A 19605-nucleotide genomic window follows, 5' to 3' on the forward strand; every position below is an offset into this window, starting at 1 on the left:
TCCTGGGGTAGTCAATACACATTCTGCATACATTCAAGTTATGGAATATGGGTGCGATCTGTATCTTCATGGGCTTTTAATTCTTACAATAAAAAATATCATTAGCAATCTAATTTGTGCTGACAATTGGCCTTCATGACATGGTTAATGCATCAGGCTGTCAGAAATATATAAAAAGGATACAAATGGATCAGTGCTAATATGCCTAACTAAAAGATATATATAAATATACAAAAAATGAATGAATTGTCAGAAATATATGATATGCCTTCTCCTTGATGGCTACGTGTGAATGCTGTGGGCATGTCCTCTTGCGTTCCACCGTCGATTCCTATGCATTTCATTGTTGACTTCCTTTTCCTTTGAGTGATACCGATCACATGATTGCGAGTTTTGGTTTCTTCAATACTCATTGGTAATTAAAGAAAATGCATAAACAAGCTTTTGGAATTAGATGTTGCAATTCCTTTTACACCAAGATCTTATAATAAGACTTAATTAAGACATGTATGCCTGCATATTCTCTCTTTTTTTTTGTCAATCTTTCTTTTATTAAGGCATGTGCAATGGGGTACAGAATAAAGAGAGGGAAATGCACGAGTGGTATACAGTATAGGGTTAATACATCGTAAACAATGATGAATTACATTTCCTGAATAGCAATGCCTAATTTTTATTTTTATGTCGGTTAACGAAAACATATTATAAACACAAGCAACGTCTGTCTAGATAGCCTATGTAATGCAAGGTTTTAGATCTCTAGTACTACAGTTAAGCATGTGACAGTGCGATTGATGTGAACACACTAAGGTATGACGTAGCCCATAATATATAACTCGCTGCACCCATAGGTGAGAATGCTAGACGCAATAAACTAGGCTCAGGCTTCTACACGGCTAATGCAGGGTGTTACTTAAGAGTCTACCATGGGCTAAGAGAAAATAAAATAGAGAGCTTGTTCATTCGCCGGGTCGGGTCCGGCCCCATGCTTCGTTTGTTGGACCGGGATATCCCCCCCGGTCCTGTGGGGGGAACGAAGCCTCGCGTGGTCCCTTGAGTTGGAGAGGTGGAGGGCAGGGGATCGGCCGATTCCCCCGCCCGCAGCTCCCGCTAGGCCGCAGCCGCTCCATGCGTCTGCTGTCGGTTGGTGTCACGGCCTTCTGCATCGGGACCCTCCGGCTATTGTCTGCTACAGGCAGGTGCCCGTTTGAGTCGGGTTTTGGGTAGCAGGAGTCCCAGTAAGTCGCTTGGGCATAAAGATTAGTAGGGAGCTCCTGCGTGCGGCGACCGTCCACCATGCCGGTCAGGCTCCGCCCCCTGCATATTCTTTCTTGAATATATTTTTAACTAATTTACTACACATGGGGTAAACTTAAACAGCACCAACATATGTCTATGTGAATCAATCTTCAAATATTAATTTTAATTTAACAACAATGCTTTTTATGACCTGTATGTATCTAACAAAATATCAATTGCTATTAACTAAATAAAATCTAATGTTAAGTGAAAAAAGTATTAATAAATTATGTTAATGAATCTCTCAATCTAGTGTACATAAACACCTCTAGTGGCCGTCACTCAGGCGAGAAGTGCTTCCTAGTCCAGTGCTTGCATTCAACGTCTCCACGCTCTGCATGGAGGTGCTAAATGTTCCCCATACAGATGCATTGATTCAATCCATCTATATGAGGGGATGCTGATTGGTGCAGCATGGCGTTTTGCCGAGCATTTGCAGTATCTTCCCGCATTGGATTGATTGAGATAATCAAGATTGATAATCTCAGCCATGGAGGTAGGGCAAGCCGCGGCAAGACTAGTGTGGCGTGGGAAAAAAGTTGAGTAAAAATACCTTTCCCATGTGATCGGAGAGCAGTCAGTCTCTTAAAAGGTTAAACATTATAGTTCCTGACACTATAGCGTTCCTTTAATGCACATACCTGTTACAACCAACAGGTGGCGATGTACATAAGTATAGCAGACTCATTTACAACCCTCAGGTGGCGCAGGAGAGACCCCACAGCCAGGCAGGAAATTATACAAGATATTTCTCAAATAATATTACAATTTACACCCTGCACCTAAAATGAGCACAGGGTGACTTAAACATAAGGGTCATCTGGGCACCTACATGAAGTGACAGTATTATACTCACAGTGGTGGTGTTACTTTCATAATTCACTTTTTCCCTTCTTCCTAGCATATTAGGCTAGATTTACCAACGAGAACTTTAAAGGGACGCTCCTCTGCCTAAATAAAAAAAAGTTTTGTTTTGTTTTTTTAAATCACTTTTTAGTAGATATACCCCAATGGAAAACATGCATGCATTTAATCATGCATTTTTCCATTAGGGATATATCTAAAACCGCTTTCAAAAGCTACAAATCTCTTGTCTGAAGTCTTTCCAAGCCTTTCTCTTCAACAACAGAGAATTTTTGTGGCTGTCCAATCACAGACTTCCCAATGCAGATCAATTGTAAAGCACTGCGGAATAAGCTGGCGCTATATAAATACCAATAATAATAATAATAATAATAATAATGAGAAGTATTTGCAAAACAGGTGCTCTAAGCAATTGCTGCCTCTTGAGTTTAGCTCTACTGAGCTTACCAAACCAGGAAGTAAGATGACATGCGCATAGTCGTCCTTTTGTGCATATGTCCTTAACCATAACCTTTGAACCCCCCAAAAAGACACGGACAACAATTTAAAGTGGATAAAATGTCACGGCTTTAATAAATTATATATATAATTAAATATATACCGTATATACTCGAGTATAAGCCGAGTTTTTTAGCACATTCGGCTTATACTCGAGTCAATAGTCTGTATTATGGCAATTTACATTGCCATAATACAGACTGGGGGAGAGGGGGGCTGGCAGAGCTGTAACTTACCTGTCCTGCAGCTCCTGTCAGCTCTCTCCTCCTCCGCGCCGTCCGTTCAGCACCTCGGTCAGCTCCCAGTGTAAGTCTTGCGAGAGCCGCGGCTCTCGCGAGACTTACAGTGTGAGCTGACAGAGGGAGCTGAACGGACGGCGCAGAGGAGGAGAGAGCTGACAGGAGCTGCAGGACAGGTAAGTTACAGCTCTGCCAGCCCCTTCTCCCCCCCACTGAACTACCAATGCTGGACCACCAGGGAGTGAGAGCCCCCCTCCCTGGCCAGCTAGCAAGCAGGGAGGGGGGCCGAAAAAAAAAAATTGTAATAATAAAAAAATAATAATAATTAAATACAAAAATAATAATTAAATTAAATAAATATAAATAATAATTAAAGAAAAATTAAAATAATAAAAAATAAAAAATAAATTGCCCACCCCCCACCAAGGCTCTGCAACACACACACACACACACACACACACTGCACTCATACACACGCTGCATTCATACACTCACGCTGCACTCATACACACGCTGCATTCATACACACGCTGCATTCATACACTCACACTGCATTCATACACTCACGCTGCATTCATACACTCACGCTGCATTCATACACTCACGCTGCATTCATACACTCACGCTGCATTCATACACTCACGCTGCATTCATACACTCACGCTGCATTCATACACTCACGCTGCATTCATACACTCACGCTGCACTCATACACACGCTGCACTCATACACGCTGCATTCATACACACACACACTGCATTCATTATACACACACTGTAAATAAATATTCAATTAATATATTTTTTTTAGGATCTAATTTTATTTAGAAATTTACCAGTAGCTGCTGCATTTCTCACCCTAGTCTTATACTCGAGTCAATAAGTTTTCCCAGTTTTTTTGGGTAAAATTAGGGGCCTCGGCTTATACGGTAAATAACAAAATGGGTCATTGTCAAACATCCTTAATTTTCACATAGACACATAATTCATCCCAACCTTTACAGTACTATACCCACTGGCAATGACCCATAACATTAGCTAACAATAATCCATATAACCAGATATGAATGACCTAACACAAAACACGGCCACAACAGGCCTTATACTACAAGTGATTTAACATTGTAGGGGCATACCGAGACACCCCCTACATCCACCAGGTTGGAAACCACCTACGGGCTCCAACCTACCAATTAACAAATTCAACCATGTGAATATTGTTACCAAACATCACAGCTACCAAACCTACCTCCACCCCCCCCCCCCCCCCCCCACCCCACCCAATATCTTATCCTGACTCCACCGCCGTGACCGGGATAAATGAAGAAATACCATAACCCAATATTTAAGGGAGGGAGGGTGGGACAACAACAGGTAAGTATGGCCAATTAAAATGGCCCCTAATCTAAAATGTCCATTATTAATAACTGGTTTCAAATGAAGCCGTGTCCCCACAACCACCTACCCAATTAACCCCACCTCTACATATGCCAGCGTCCTAGCTCTGCCAAGGCCCACTCCCCTTAGCTACGCTGTTTCATGGGCTACAGGATCAGTTGTCTAATTAACAGCCAGCTCAGTGTAACAATGTTAATTTATAAAAATGTACATTTCTATTGAAATTTGCTCTTTTTTTAAAAAAATGAAAGAAGAGAACATCCTCTTCACACATAGCACACTTTAGAAAGCTAAAGTGCTTTAGGTTTTTGGAGTGTTCCTATAATTGATGCCATATTCAATAGAAGGAAAGGCGTTTAGATGAGAGCATGTAAAGGAGACATTAACCTGTTTATCAATCAGGGACATATTAAATATACCATCGCTGTAAACTCTGTAAATAAACACTAAGCTACTTTGAGAATATTATTGCAGTAAAGCTTTTGGCTTTACTTTTTTTTGGGGGGGCAGGGTTGGTGCTTTTGGCAGTGAAAGGGTTTTTCACTCATATTGTCCTGGTAAAGGGATTATAGATGTGGTGTGGGAGGAAGGCCAGGTATTGCATGATCTTAAATAATGACAATGGGAGCAGTAGTGTCTCTGAGAGTGCCATTTCTAACCTTTAACCTCAGGCACTGACCAGTATTTGTGATACCCAGCTCGTCTTAAATAGCCATTCCCACTAGCATACTGCTGCCTGAGCTTCATAGGTGTGGGAGTATAAAGGCAGTGGGTAGTCTTGGCAGGAATGGTTAAGCATATGAGGCAATCCAGACTACATTTCTCATAATGCTTAGCCAGCAGATGCTTGGCACAACATTATGTAAAAAGGAGAATCCTGTCTCTACAGTTGCAAAGATTAACCAACATCTCTATGGAAATAAACAGCTGTTATAAACCTCTGTATAAGAGAGCATCTGTTATAAACCTTTTTATAAGAGGAAGGTGATTCCTCCAGTGAGCGATGCAAAAAGCCAAACACAAACACTGGTACACACATCTACAACGCCACATATAACTCCCAAAACCTAGGCCCTGTACTACAGAAGATGCAGCCTAACTCACAGCACACACAGCCATATATTGTATTAAGTGATGGTGGCTGCTGCTTTAATTTTACCTGCGTGGCAAGAGACCTGCAAGTGACTGCATTTTATTACTTTGTGCAGTAGCATAAAATAAGGTTCATGAAAGGTCAATTTGTCCAAAACATTTTTTAATTGAACTCTGGGGCACCTTTTGTGGCGCCATCCAATCACCTAGCAGTGTACGGGAGATTGACGAGCGCTGAGTGTAAAACTCTGAAGAGCAATAATCTAGCTGCAGAGCTCAGCGGAGCCTGCGCCGCATACACACGGGTCCCAGGTGCCGGCATGCGTTGAGAATGAAGTGGTGCTTTGTGGTTTACACCTGCTCTGAGGAGAGCGGGGAAGGAGGGGGAATATAGCAGGGGTAGTTGCCCTCATGCACTTCCGCAGCTGGCTTCTCAGAGGGGAACCAGTCAACAAAACGTTTTATAGAGAGATTTAAGCTGGAAATAACAGGGGAGTATTATCATTAAGAGAAGCAAGTATCTTTAAATGTGAGAATGTGGAACATGGCTGCAGATATGATTATCACAGCCCAATACCCTGGTTGCTTCTAAGTGATATCACTACAGAACTTACCAGGCCTGTATAATTATTCCCCTGCAACATGATCTTTTAATCCATCTATAGCTCATGTAAATTATGCCTTTAATGACCTCTGTAGTCTTCTCAGTGGTTGACTAACTGCTTGAATAAATGTTCTCTTGACCATGTTTTATGATTCGCTATTGATGATGTTACTCAGTGTATGAAGAAAAAAGTGGACTAATGGGTGGCGGATATAAACAATCTGCCTCCCAAAAAGACCTGGTATCTTTATAGAAAGAGCTCCTCTGCCATAGATAAATACCAGAGTAGTGTGCAGAGAGCCAAAAAACAAAACAACTCTTTAATAATCCCTCGTAGGGGAGAAACTACAACAAACATAAAAAGAAAAAATACATATAAAATAGGGTCAAACATGGCTCTTGAAAAAGGCGACTTGCTTCGCCGAAACGCGCGTTGAGCATTTCTAAGCGGATGATTTTTAACTTAGGGTCATTTGGGCTGGCAGTTTGTCTTCACTACCTTATGATAGGACTGGATACTAGTTTAAGATTTATACGATGTTAGGGACTCCTTCCCCGAAATCTTCTATAGTGTTATAGGCAACTTTGTTTCACATTGTTTTTTTGGTCAATTAGACCGCTTATTCACTTAGTAATGTTGCAGATTTAGGTTCCTACTCTGGTTGTTAATGCATTTACCTTCTATGTGTAGACTCATTTATGCTGCACCCAGTGCTCCTATTTTGCTACATTTAATGTATCCTCTATCATTTGCAACATAACATCTAGCAACTTTTGCTACATGTATATTGACAATTTGATTTTTCTGACCACGCCATTAACTTTTCTCTTGGTAGATCAGTCAATTTACCACCCCATTTTTGACCCTATTTTATATGTATTTTTTCTTTTTATGTTTGTTGTAGTTTCTCCCCTACGAGGGATTATTAAAGAGTTTTTTTGTTTTTTGGCTCAATGCACACTACTCTGGTATTTATCTATGGCAGAGGAGCTCTTTCTATAAAGATACCAGGTCTTTTTGGGAGGCAGATTGTTTATATCCGCCACCCATTAGTCCACTTTTTTCTTTGTATATATAGGGGTTATGCCCCAGGGTATCTCCCAACCACTACAACTCTGGCGTGTGGATTTGTTCCATGCCTAACCAGCGTTGTCTTTCCTTACTCAGTATATGTTACTGTTTTTAGGGTCGCTGGTTTGTCACTTTTGGTCTGAGGGTTCAAAATGTCTACTAACTTTCTAGTCAATGGCTAGTGAAAATTCAGCCTAAGTGAGTGTGCCATGGATCCTCCAGACTTGCAGTGGCAAGTAAATGTTTGGCCTAGCTTATAGCACAGGTCTTGAAATTTTGAGCTCTGTAATAATAAAAACTATACTTTTTATATATAACACGACTTTAACATTTATTCACTGTGCACCAGTTGTTGGAACAGAAGATTAATTGGGACAAGAAATTGGGAACTAGATAGGAAAACAATGGGAAACAGGATAAGTATTCAATGCAAGTTGCAGATTAGGCTAGGGGCCACCCAGGAATCATCAGATCTGACTAATCTGATACATCTTTTTTTTTTTTTGTAAATATGTGTTTATTGAAATATTTTGTTGTTCATTTTGTTATTCAATCTTAAGTAAACATTGTGTGGGACACGCAGGTCCCGAAAATTTATAACATTAACAGTATCATTCGGAATCGGTATGCAATCACGTAGAAGAAGGTGACACGCAGGTCACCGTACGTCGTAGATATCATTTCTCTAGTGGTCAATATTCAAACTCCTACCCCTCTCCCCCCTCCCCCCATGTGTTGTTTGTCAGTATCAGTTGCGTTTTGCAGGGCGTAATAAGTAAGGTAGGTGAATGTGGTTGTCATGGCTCCAAATAAGGGGTCGTGTGGATCAGTATAGGCCATAGGTAGTAATTTAGCAACCTATCCGACTGCATCCAAAACAGGGGCCAAATGAACTTAGGCGCGAGGTGAGGTTTATCTGATAAATCTTTAATGTATATAGATTCCATCCCTATATCTTCATATGATGGGCATCCTGGTTATAGTATGTGTTTTGTGTATAAAATAATGCACAGTCTGTGTTTAGCATAATATGCCTCTTGATTAATGTTTATTATCTGTATCTGTACAGGAATTCCATACATCAGTTCTCTGTGTGCTGGGGAATGAAGAAGAGGATGACGAGGAAGAACTGAAGTTGAGACATGGCCTGAGTGAGCTGCAGTATATCTATTTACTGCACGAAGAAGTCTTGCAGGAGCTGCAGGAGAGGATATTGCACTGGTACATCATATTGTGACCCCGATGTCATCTGGCCAGTGATTTCTCATTCTATGCAGATAGCTAACTCTGTATAAGGCCATCAGTAGCCATCACGATCTTCTGAAATAGATTTTCTCTTCTTCCTTTCTCTTCTTTTCAAATTTTAAAACATCTTGTTGGTAAAGCTTTATTTATCTTCCATGTATTAAGTGAAATCCCGAGATAAACAGTTGTTTTACTAGGATATCCTTTTACAATTTACAAGATTATGGAAAGCAATCTCTTCCAAGGGCTCTGTCTTTATCTTATCTAGTTACATTTTATCTGTGTTAGTTGTTACATTTCCCACATGAGTAAAACAAGGCAGGAACTGAAAGAAAATTGAGATATAACAGAGACACAGCCATGGGCAGAGGATAAGATCTAGCTGGCATTTCTTCACCTTATATCCATCTTTTCTCTTGTTCCCCAAATAATAAAAAATGTAAACCTGCAGTGATTTTTAAAAGGAGCACCGCAGATCAAAATGTTATGATAACCCTCAGTAAGCCCAGCTTCACAACAATGTTGTTCACAACAATGCGAATGTCCTATTCTTGTACTCCCCCACTGCACTAGTCTGTGCCACCTCTTCTGAATAGCTGTTTCGCATATTTACAGCATAAACTATACATTTGGACATTACAGTCAAATCTCCCTTTCAGTTGTGTTTTTCTTTCTTTGTGTGGGGTAATATACTGTATGATTTTTTTTATGCACAGGGAGGAGAACCAAAAAATAGCAGATATCTTCCTCAGTCTGGAATCAAGATTTCGTCACCATACAGCGTTCATTGTTGCTTTTGATAAAACAACATCTGCCTTGGATGATTGCATCCTCAAAACACCCAAAATGGCGGCGGTCGTAAGAGAATTTGAGGTAGGTGACCCATCAGTGAATAGCAGCTATTTTGCAGTCTGCTTTTTGTTAAAAAAAAAGAAAAATCTCAGATTGATAGCTTCCTGGAATGTGATAGAGTAGTGTGTAACTCTTTTTGCAGGTTTAGAGCAGTATATAAATGCCACTAAACATAATACTAGTCAACGATTGTGTTAATATTCACTCATTCAAATTGCAAAAGGAAACACTCCCGCCAAGTGAATTTAAATGAACACTAGGTTAGCGTTAGGAATACAAATATATTTCTAATACTTTAGTTTGTATCTCTCTGTACTAATGCCCCCACACTCGCTGTGTAAGAGCTTGAATGGTGTGTTTTACTTACGTTTCTGCCCTCGCCATACCAGTCTCCAACCTGCCGGCACACCTTTGTGGCTGAGATTATCAATACTGATGATCTCAGCCAATCCAATGTTTTCCCATAGGAAAGGATTGGAACGCTATTGCGCATGACGATCTCCATCTTATTGAAATAGCTGTGGTACTTTGAAAAGATTTCTAGAAGATAAACCTGTATTTTAGGTAGCTAGCAAAGCTTGACAAATAATACAGGTGTATTAAAGAAGATGGTAAAATATATGTTAGGGGCAGCAGCTGCATCAACATATATAGTTGGATAACAGAAAGTTGATTCTCTCTGAGATTCACATAGCAAACCTTTCAATTCGAGTAAATCATGTTTTTGGGGCATTGGCAGTTAATCTGAAAACTATGTGACTTTTCAAGTCGACATTTATCAGAAGCAGCTCCACTTAATGTACGTTTGATATGATCCATTAATCTAGCAGAGCTATCAGTCAGCTGCTACAGTACCAGCTCGAATCCCCAGCTCCGAGGAGTGATGAGCATATTATCAGCATGTGATTAGATTTTATTCATTATGCTGTTTTGCAGGATTATTCCCTCTGATTCATGTCGAGTCTGGCTGCCTGTAATGTCTTCACGTTGCGCGTCACGATTTCTCTTAAATGACAAACAGCAGATTTTGATACATTCATCGGATGCAAGGAATTTGACTGATGTGAGAACCTCGTTTTTGACACTGTAAGCCTTCCAGTGTCAAAAACGAGGTTCTCACATCAGTCAAAGGTGTGAAAAAGGGGGGTATCGTGGTCATCATGCAGAAAAGGTTCTTGGGACAAGATTTGATTTTTGTGTCCTGACTCTTGTATGTTATTTATTAAGGGAATCTCATTTAGGAATGAAAAATGTTTTGCTTTATTAACAGAATACTGATGCGCCCAACACTGATTAAAGCAGGCCTTAGGAAATATATATATATATTCTTTTCAGTCTTTGGGCCCTGTAGATTAAATGGACGTAAATGCCCATAAGATTGCTCTTACAACTGATTTTTACCATACATTGTGTTATGCAGTTCTCAAAATTTATTTTTAGCTTCTTTAAAAAGTTAATGTAATATATATTCTTTTTTATGCATTCAGATATTAACCTAGCTTTATAATAGGTGATACTACCACCCTATTAGTACTACACTATAACCAATGGTCTTCGCTTGGCTGGTCTGGTAAGAGTCATTGTCTTTCTGTGGGCAATGATATAATGGTCATGGTCTTCTTGTGGTCTATTCGATAATACTCATAGCCCTCTATTGGTATATCTGTTAATGGTCAAGGCCTTCCTTCGTTTGATCTGTTACATTCTTTTTTATGATGGTTGTGCTCTATCCATACTTCCAACAAAACTCAAGCAAGATTTTTAATAATCAACGGGTTTACAAATTGGGACCATTGTTGTTGTATATCATCAACAGCTTAAACATTGTGGATGTTTCTCTTAAGAAATAGGATCTCAGGACTAAAATAACAATAATTTGACCAAGTCTTTTCTAGATATTAAGGTTATAGCCGTTATGGGACATTGTTTAGCACTAAACTTTTCACTGTTTCTCTCTTGATTCTGGAGAGCAGAGGAACCTCCAACGTCGTCAAGCAAACGTGAAACATGAACTGATCAAAGTGGTCCAGAGAGTCTTTCAGTATCACATGATTCTTACAGGTGAGCAACATTCTATGGTTCTGCTGGCACGAAGACTGACCTGGATAAATGAACCAATTTGTGGACTGAGACATATGGTTGTGACAGTCTCAGTGGCGTACTGCGGGGGGGGCGGCCCGCCCCGGGTGCCACTGACTAGGGGGGTGCCATGACTTCCAGTGTCATGTGTCACCCCCCATCATTACGCTGCGCACAGCCGCAGCACCTTTGCGGCCAAACACCGGCGGGACTTCCTTCTTTATGAGGAGGAGGGGGAGGAGCGTTGCGGGCCGCGGCGTCGCGCAACGTGATGACGACCTGCGCAGCGCCGTCAGTCCGCCTTCACGGATCTTCAGCGGAAGGATCCATTTCCGGGCGGTGAGGCGCCCAGTGGTCGGATTCGGCGGGCAAGCAAGGCATCATCAAAATGTAAGTATAAAGTAGTTATTTTATGTCTGGGGCTGAATTAATTAAAGGGGGGGTGTATTAATTAGAGGGGGGTGGATTCATTAAAGGGGGGGTGTATTAATTAGAGGGGGGGGTGGATTCATTAAAGGGGGGGTGTATTAATTAGAGGGGGGTGGATTAATTAAAGGGGGGGTGTATTAATTAGAGGGGGTGTATTAATTAGAGGGGGTGGATTAATTAGAACGGGTGTATTAATTAAAGGGGGGTGTATTAATTAAAGGGGGGTGTATTAATTAGAGGGGGTGGATTAATTAGAGGGGGCTGAATTAATTAAAGGGGGGTGTATTAATTAGAGGGGGTGGATTCATTAAAGGGGGGTGTATTAATTAGAGGGGGGTGTATTAATTAAAGGGGGTGTATTAATTAGAGGGGGTGGATTAATTAGAGGGGGTGGATTAATTAGAGGGGGGTGTATTAATTAGAGGGGGGTGTATTAATTAGAGGGGGTGTATTAATTAGAGGGGTGTATTAATTAGAGGGGTGTATTAATTAGAGGGGGGTGTATTAATTAGAGGGGGGGTATTAATTAGAGGGGGGGTATTAATTAGAGGGGGCTGAATTAATTAGAGGGGGTGGATTAATTAGAGGGGGGTGGATTAATTAGAGGGGGGTGTATTAATTAGAGGGGGGTGTATTAATTAGAGGGGGTGTATTAATTAGAGGGGGTGTATTAATTAGAGGGGGGTGTATTAATTAGAGGGGGGTGTATTAATTAGAGGGGTGTATTAATTAGAGGGGGGTGTATTAATTAGAGGGGGTGTATTAATTAGAGGGGGTGTATTAATTAGAGGGGGTGTATTAATTAGAGGGGGCTGAATTAATTAGAGGGGGTGGATTAATTAGAGGGGGTGGATTAATTAGAGGGGGGTGGATTAATTAGAGGGGGTGTATTAATTAGAGGGGGGTGTATTAATTAGAGGGGGTGTATTAATTAGAGGGGGTGTATTAATTAGAGGGGGGTGTATTAATTAGAGGGGTGTATTAATTAGAGGGGGGTGTATTAATTAGAGGGGGTGTATTAATTAGAGGGGGTGTATTAATTAGAGGGGGTGGATTAATTAGAGGGGGTGGATTAATTAGAGGGGGTGGATTAATTAGAGGGGTGTATTAATTAAAGGGGGGTGTATTAATTAGAGGGGGGTGTATTAATTAGAGGGGGTGTATTAATTAGAGGGGGTGTATTAATTAGAGGGGGTGGATTAATTAGAGGGGGTGGATTAATTAGAGGGTGGTGTATTAATTTAAGGGTGGTGTATTAATTAGAGGGGGGTGGATTAATTAGAGGGGGTGGATTAATTAGAGGGGGTGGATTAATTAGAGGGGGTGGATTAATTAGAGGGGGGTGGATTAATTAGAGGGGTGGATTAATTAAAGAGGGGTTGTGTATTAATTAGAGGGGGGTGTATTAATTAAAGGGGATGTGGATTAATTAAAGGGGGTGCAGCACGGGGGAAGTTTATTTAGAGGGGGTATGTTTAATTAAAGGGGGGTGCAGGTTGTTTTTTTTATTAAGGGGGTTGCAGTATTTTATTTATTAAGGGAGGATGTGCACTGCAGATTTTTGTTTTTTATTAAGGGGGTGTGCAGGGTTTTTATTAAGGGGGGGTGCATGTTTTTTTGTTAGGGGGGTTGTGAAAGTTTTTGTTTTTTTATTAAGGGGGTGTGCAGGGTTTTTATTAAGGGTTTGCATGATTTTTTTAATTAAGGGGGGTTGTGCAGGTTTTTGTTTTTCTTAAGGGGGTGTGCAGCTTTTTTTTTTAATTAAGGGGGATGTGCAGGGTTTTTATGTGTAGGGAGTGTATGAAATTTATGTGATCGGGGTGCAGGGTTTTTATGTGTACGGAGTGTATGAAATTTATGTGATTAGTGTGCAGGGTTTTTATATGAAGGGCGAAGGGCAGGGGTTTTCTAGAAGGGGCGAGACCAGGGGCTTTGTAGAAAGGGGCAGGGAAGGAGTTTTCTAGAAGTTTCTCACCAGCCCCTTTCTACAAAAGCACTGGTCTTCCCCCTTCTACAAAAATATCGCATTTATACAAAACCCCTGCCCTGGCACCCTTCTACAAAACCTCTGCCCTAGCCGCTACATCTTTTGAACTCAAATCCCTTTCCTATGCTATTTCTAAGGATCCGCTCAATAAAGTGGTATGGGTGCCAGGTCCCTCTAGTTTTAACCCTGCAGCTGAAAACATATGTTTCACTGAGGGTTAATCCAGCCTCTAGTGGCTGTCTCACTGACAGCCGCTAGAGGCGCTTCCGCAATTCTCACTGTAAAACTTACCGTGAGAAGACGCTGGACGTCCATAGGAAAGCATTGAGTAATGCTTTCCTATGGGCAGTTTGAATGCACTTGCCGCGCATGCGCATTCGGATCTAACGTCGGCAGGGGGAGGGAGGGAGCCCGACGTTGGAGAAAGGTAAGTGGCTGAATGGGTTTTAAGGGGTGACCTCTTCTCCCCCGCCGATGTCAGCTCCCGAGTGGAGCCGAATGAACATGCGCGGCAAGAGGTGCGCGCACATTCAAACAGTCAATAGGAAAGCAAAAAATTGTGGGTGTTTTCTTACATTTTTATTATGGGGGGGGAGGTGCCACACTCAGGGTCCGCCCCGGGTGCCAAATGCTCTAGGTACGCCCCTGGACAGTCTAATGATACAGTCACTGACTCGTGCTATTTGAAGAGCTAGAATAGGATAATTGTACTCTCTAGTGGTCTTTGCAAACTAAACTGTATTTACTGGTGTTTTTACCAGCACAACATATAGAATAAAATACCTGGCTGAAAGTGAAATTGTCAACCCTTCAACCTGTGATTAATAGGTTTACTTTAATAGCTATAAGGACAAAACCTGTCATCAGACTTATATGAAACCAGTGTTTTGGAGAAATCAGACGTATTTTAGAATTAATATTAGGAAAACTGAAGGCTTGTTTTCAATTTTATTATTATGGCATGACCTTTACTTGGTCTAGGAGAGTGGAGACCAAACGGTGGGTCCCCAGCTGTTGCATAACTACAACTAAGGACTGACTAGGGATCATTAGGGTTGTAGTTGTGCAATAACTGGGGATCCACATTTTGTCCTTGGTCAAAAAGACAAAAACAAAATACAATTCTGCTGTGAATCAGTAGTCATGACTTAGGCCTCACGGCCAAAACATTGTATTTTGTTTGTCTTTTTGACTATAATAAATAATTTTCTTTTTGCGCCCTACATCGTGATACCAGTAGGTGTCTGCTTAAAGTCTCTTTTGGTGGTTTTCAGACCCCCAGCACAGTGTTTCAACATATTTACCACTTGTGTGCAGCACTATATTTTGCATGTTCTGTGATTGTTCAGGGCTGACCCTGGGGTCACTGGCGCCTGAGTGCAAGAATATTGCTAACCTCCCCCTTCACAAAAAAAACACTGCTAACCACACCCATTTTTATGGAAACCACTCCATCTCTTTGGGCCCCCCAACTTCACCAGGTAACATGTCACCCACTTCCTACAGTGCAAGCTGTGTACTCAAATACCTTATCAGTGCCATATCTGTCCCCATACAACTTCCCAGTGCCATCTTTGCCTCAAAATTGCTAAAACAGTGCCGTCTTTGTTCCCAAGTAGCTTACAAGTGCCATCTATGTGTCCAAATAACTTATTAGTGCTATCTTATTAGTGCCATTTCTCTTTCCAAACAGCTTACCAGTGCCATTTTATCTTCAAATAGCTTGTCAGTGCCATCCTGTTATCTAGGAAGTGTCATGATATTTGCCTCCCAGCTCTGCCGTCTGGCGCAGAGCCTAACACAAAGAGCAGAGCTTAACATGAAGGCTAACATGAAAGGGCCTAGCTCGGCCCTTTCCACCAATGCACCTCTATCTACAGAGTGTCTGGGCGCTGTGCACTCTGTGCACCGGCCCAGGATCACCTTTGTGTTTGTTGCAGACATATGGTTGATATGTATTTGTTTTGCTTTCTCACTCAGCATACTTTGCTGCTGTAAATATCTGTTAGAGTATAAAAGATCACATTTAGTAATCTTTCTGTTAGTGAAATAACTTATCTGATTGTTGGACATGTTACCTGGGTTAAACGATATTTCACCTGATTTCCTTTTCATTACTACTTTTTCGTTAATCATTTGTGCCTGTTTATTTTAGTTTTTAGCAACATGATTTATTAAAATTGATTTGTTTGTTCCATTTTTATATATATATATATATATATATATATATTTTTTTTTTTTTTTTTTTTAATACTATGCCTTGTTTTAAAGGAGCAGTCTGATCATGATAACCATGACATCTCATTGTAGTAGTTATGATGCAAATAAGGTTCTGACACCCCTTCCTTCCCCAGTTAGTGTCAAAAACTTTTTGATTAATTTAACATAAAAACATTAAAGTGTGGTAATTAAAGGTGAATTTACAATTTTAGACTAAAATATCCTTTCTGAAAACATAGCGCTTTGAAAATTCTTCAAATGCTGCTTTTTTTCACCTAAAATTTTAAATCTGCTTACAGTTCACACTTGAATAACCCTTTAAAATCTATTAAGAAAAAATAAGAATAAAAACATATTGATGTGTCCCAGTCTCATGTAATTACTTCTCATGGGAAGAGGACTTTATTTAAGCAATCTGATTGTGCAGACTTTTTTTTCTATATCTTTATATCTTTATAGGAGGAAAGGTGGAATATCATCTTCTTTTCTGGTGATACGATAAGTGTATAACGATAAGGTCAGGAAGTAGCGCCTGTGATGGTATTCCCACGCTCAAAGCAATATCGGGAAGAGAAGGAAAGGGCACAGATATAGTGTAGTATGTTTGGATTTCTGGTAATAATAAATGGAGGGAAAAGAGTTGCACTTACAATCTTCTGGAGCTTATATTCAGCTCCAGATATATGCGCCTGGATGGTATAATCCCCGTCTCTGGATGTGTTGATGCTCCTTGGGCTTATTGTGTTTTCCCATTCTACTACATGTAAATAATTACTGCACTATGGTTTCCTTTACCTCTTTATCTATCTGCACGCTGTATGTCCCTAGTGGGTAAATAAATATATATATTTATATAGGTCAATTTATCTGACAGCAACACACAGACTGGTTTGCTACATTGTTTTTTCCTGTAAATGTCCTCAGTCCTGGTCAGAATACTCTTCTGATGTTGCTGAAAACCACATTTAAAAAAAAAACCTTGTTATAATTGCCCCTCCTTCAAAGCACACCATGAATTTCTATAGTTCTCAGGATGTAGAAAAGAAAACGACTTTCATAGCATGAACTCTATCTCGTTATTATTTTAGTTTATTCACAGTGTTTCTTTCTTTAAAGTGATCCTGTAATGAAAAATGTCACTTACCTTAAGTTCCTCCAATATACATTAGATGCATCATATATCACAAAGACACCTGGTGTATTGAATGTAAAATATAGAGATTTACTCACTTTTCCTCTGTTACAGCGCCACTTTGTGGGGCTTACTCTTCCTGTAACACCCACTGCGGGCCACATTCCACTCCTCCTCCGCTCCGTCTGGACTCTTGATTTGCACTGCTTGGGACCAATTCCGAATCAGGGCTATTCTTGTCAGTGACTTTAGCATGTTTTCTTCGTCACTTCACTCCATTCCTATACTCTCTAGCCAGTGCTAGATTAGCGTATCAAGGAATTCCACAGCAATTAGGGATGTGTATGGGTTTAATACGGAATTCCACTAAAATAAGCTCAGTGTAATCTGCAGTGTGTATGACTATATCAGAGAGCTCCACAGCAGTAAAACGCACATTAACATGCATGACTGGATTAAACGTCTCTGCCAGCCCAAGGACAAGTTTTATGAATGTGCCTCAGCCCGTTATATATATGGCATTTGATTAATGTAATTGGATGGATGAATGTGAATTGTTTGGGGTTTTTATTTGGATGGGAGGATGCAAGTAATCTGGGTACGACTGGATGGTAAAGATGACTAGGTAAGTGGTTGGATGGCAATATGTGCCGGGTCGGTGCCATGTGCTATGTGGCCAAGTATGTGGATGTAACAGGGTGGGTGTGTATGGCTAAGAGGTGAGATGAGGCTACCTGACTAGTTGGATAGGGGAATATGACCGCTTAGTGGTATGTGACTGATTGGGTGGGTGAATGGCAATTTGACTATCACTGTGAATATAGGAGCATATTTTTGTTGAGTGTTGGTGAGTTCATGTGAATAATTGCTGTATTTGTGTGTAGTGCTAGTGTGTGAATTTAATGGTGTGTTTTGGTAGAGTGTCAGTGTGTGCATGCAGTAGTGTATGTATATAAGGTTAGTGTGTTTATGCACCGTGCTTATCTTTCCATCTCAGTCTATTTATTTATCGCTTCTTCACATGTGTTTCTCTCTCCCATATCCTTCCTGCCTGCCACCCCAAAGCAATGGCCTCAGCGACTTTATGGGAAGTCCTGCCCTGGTAAAGTGCAATGTGTATGCCACAGTGTCGATTCACCTTGTCTCACTTTGAAGAGGTGAACTCACCTGCCCACCATGGATATCATTAGGCCATTAGTAGACAACGTAAATATCATGGAATATCACTTACGGTAGTTTTGGTGTTAATCCACGTTTTGCAACTTTGCTATTGCAGCATTATTGTAGGAAACCTACCCAGTATTTGTAGGTAAACTCTGAATTCTTTACTGCTGTAGTGAAATTCGGAATATAAAATACGTTTTTAGGTTGTTTAGTTTTATGACAGTAGTAATTGCAGTGTTGTTTTTTGTTTTTATACATTGTTGATCGATGCTCCTATTGATATGTAAAGTAATTTATTTGAGATGCCGGGTTTAGATATGGTACAAAGAATTTATTAAGGCTACATTTCTAAAAGTTTGTCGTATTAGAAACAATAGAGTCTTGGGATGCTGGCGGATTGGGCTCAGGAGAGCAGAGGATCAGATAGATTCCTCAAAACTAAATAAATCTAATTCTGATTTCATAAAGAGACTTAAGTGATGTATTTCTCACTGGACTCCCAGGGGAGAGAGAGCTAAAGCTATCACTTTGGCAATGATAGATTTAAACCTTTGTGAGCTGGTATGTTGCTTTATTATCAGTCCATCAGAACCACATATTAAATATTTGGCCGTGTTGCTGTAATATCCTGTCCTGCTTCTTTTAATAAAAACGCAGAAGTGTGTCTCTGTATTAAAATATAAATCTGCAAAGTGCATCTTGGGAGCACGGAGAAAGCCATTAATAACTGCTGAATAGTGTAGGCTATGTTTAAAGTTACGATCATAGAACATGTTAATGTTGGTCTCCCTTAAAAGATGTCCTGTCTTTAGCACAGGTGGGGTCTAAATTACTGACTTAAAATCAACTTCTAAATACTGATTAAATATAATAATGTAAGAATACCCATTAGAAGTTAAATGCAATTACCACCTAGATACTTTTTTTTTACAACAGAACTCTCCCAAGGAATTCTGTTGTAAATCAGTATAGTGAATTGAATTGATACTCCAAAGTGGTGATAGGGTAGTTAAGTCAGGAGGGGGAGTTAAATATTGACTTGTTTCAAAGAAGAAGAAGTGATGCCTTGAGCTGATTTAAGATACTCACTAGCCAAACTGCAGATATCGATACGTGGCTAAAGGGAAGCGTCCAATCATCTGGAAATTATACTGTTCAATAAAAGATTTGTGTTTTTGTTTTTTTATGTTTTTGTTTTTTTGTTTTTATTTTGTTTATCATTAAATATATGCAAGATTTGGCAAATTACATCACATTCCAGTTTAATCAAGGCACAGCCAGGCCGGGCCGTTTGAAGGAATTTGGGGGCCCCAAGCAAAATAGACATGGAGGCCCCCCCCCCCTCTACGCCCTCCCCACCTTACGCACGCAAAGCCTACAGGAACCACAATAATTAACATACACCACCCCATAATTAATACACCCCCATAAT

General features: G+C 40.4%; 1 protein-coding gene across 2 annotated transcripts in view; it reads left to right on the forward strand.

The window, feature by feature from the left end:
• Positions 1-19605, forward strand: part of FGD5 (FYVE, RhoGEF and PH domain containing 5) — a 122921-nt gene that overhangs the window by 56563 nt on the left and 46753 nt on the right. For both annotated transcript variants that reach the window (XM_063426299.1, XM_063426300.1), the window contains exons 6-8: positions 8135-8286; positions 9027-9183; positions 11136-11223. In XM_063426299.1, coding sequence (XP_063282369.1) covers positions 8135-8286; positions 9027-9183; positions 11136-11223 — 397 coding nt within the window. The remainder of the gene's footprint in view (positions 1-8134; positions 8287-9026; positions 9184-11135; positions 11224-19605) is intronic.

Source organism: Pelobates fuscus, chromosome 7, assembly GCF_036172605.1.
Source record: "Pelobates fuscus isolate aPelFus1 chromosome 7, aPelFus1.pri, whole genome shotgun sequence".
NCBI classification, from domain to species: Eukaryota; Metazoa; Chordata; class Amphibia; order Anura; family Pelobatidae; genus Pelobates; species Pelobates fuscus.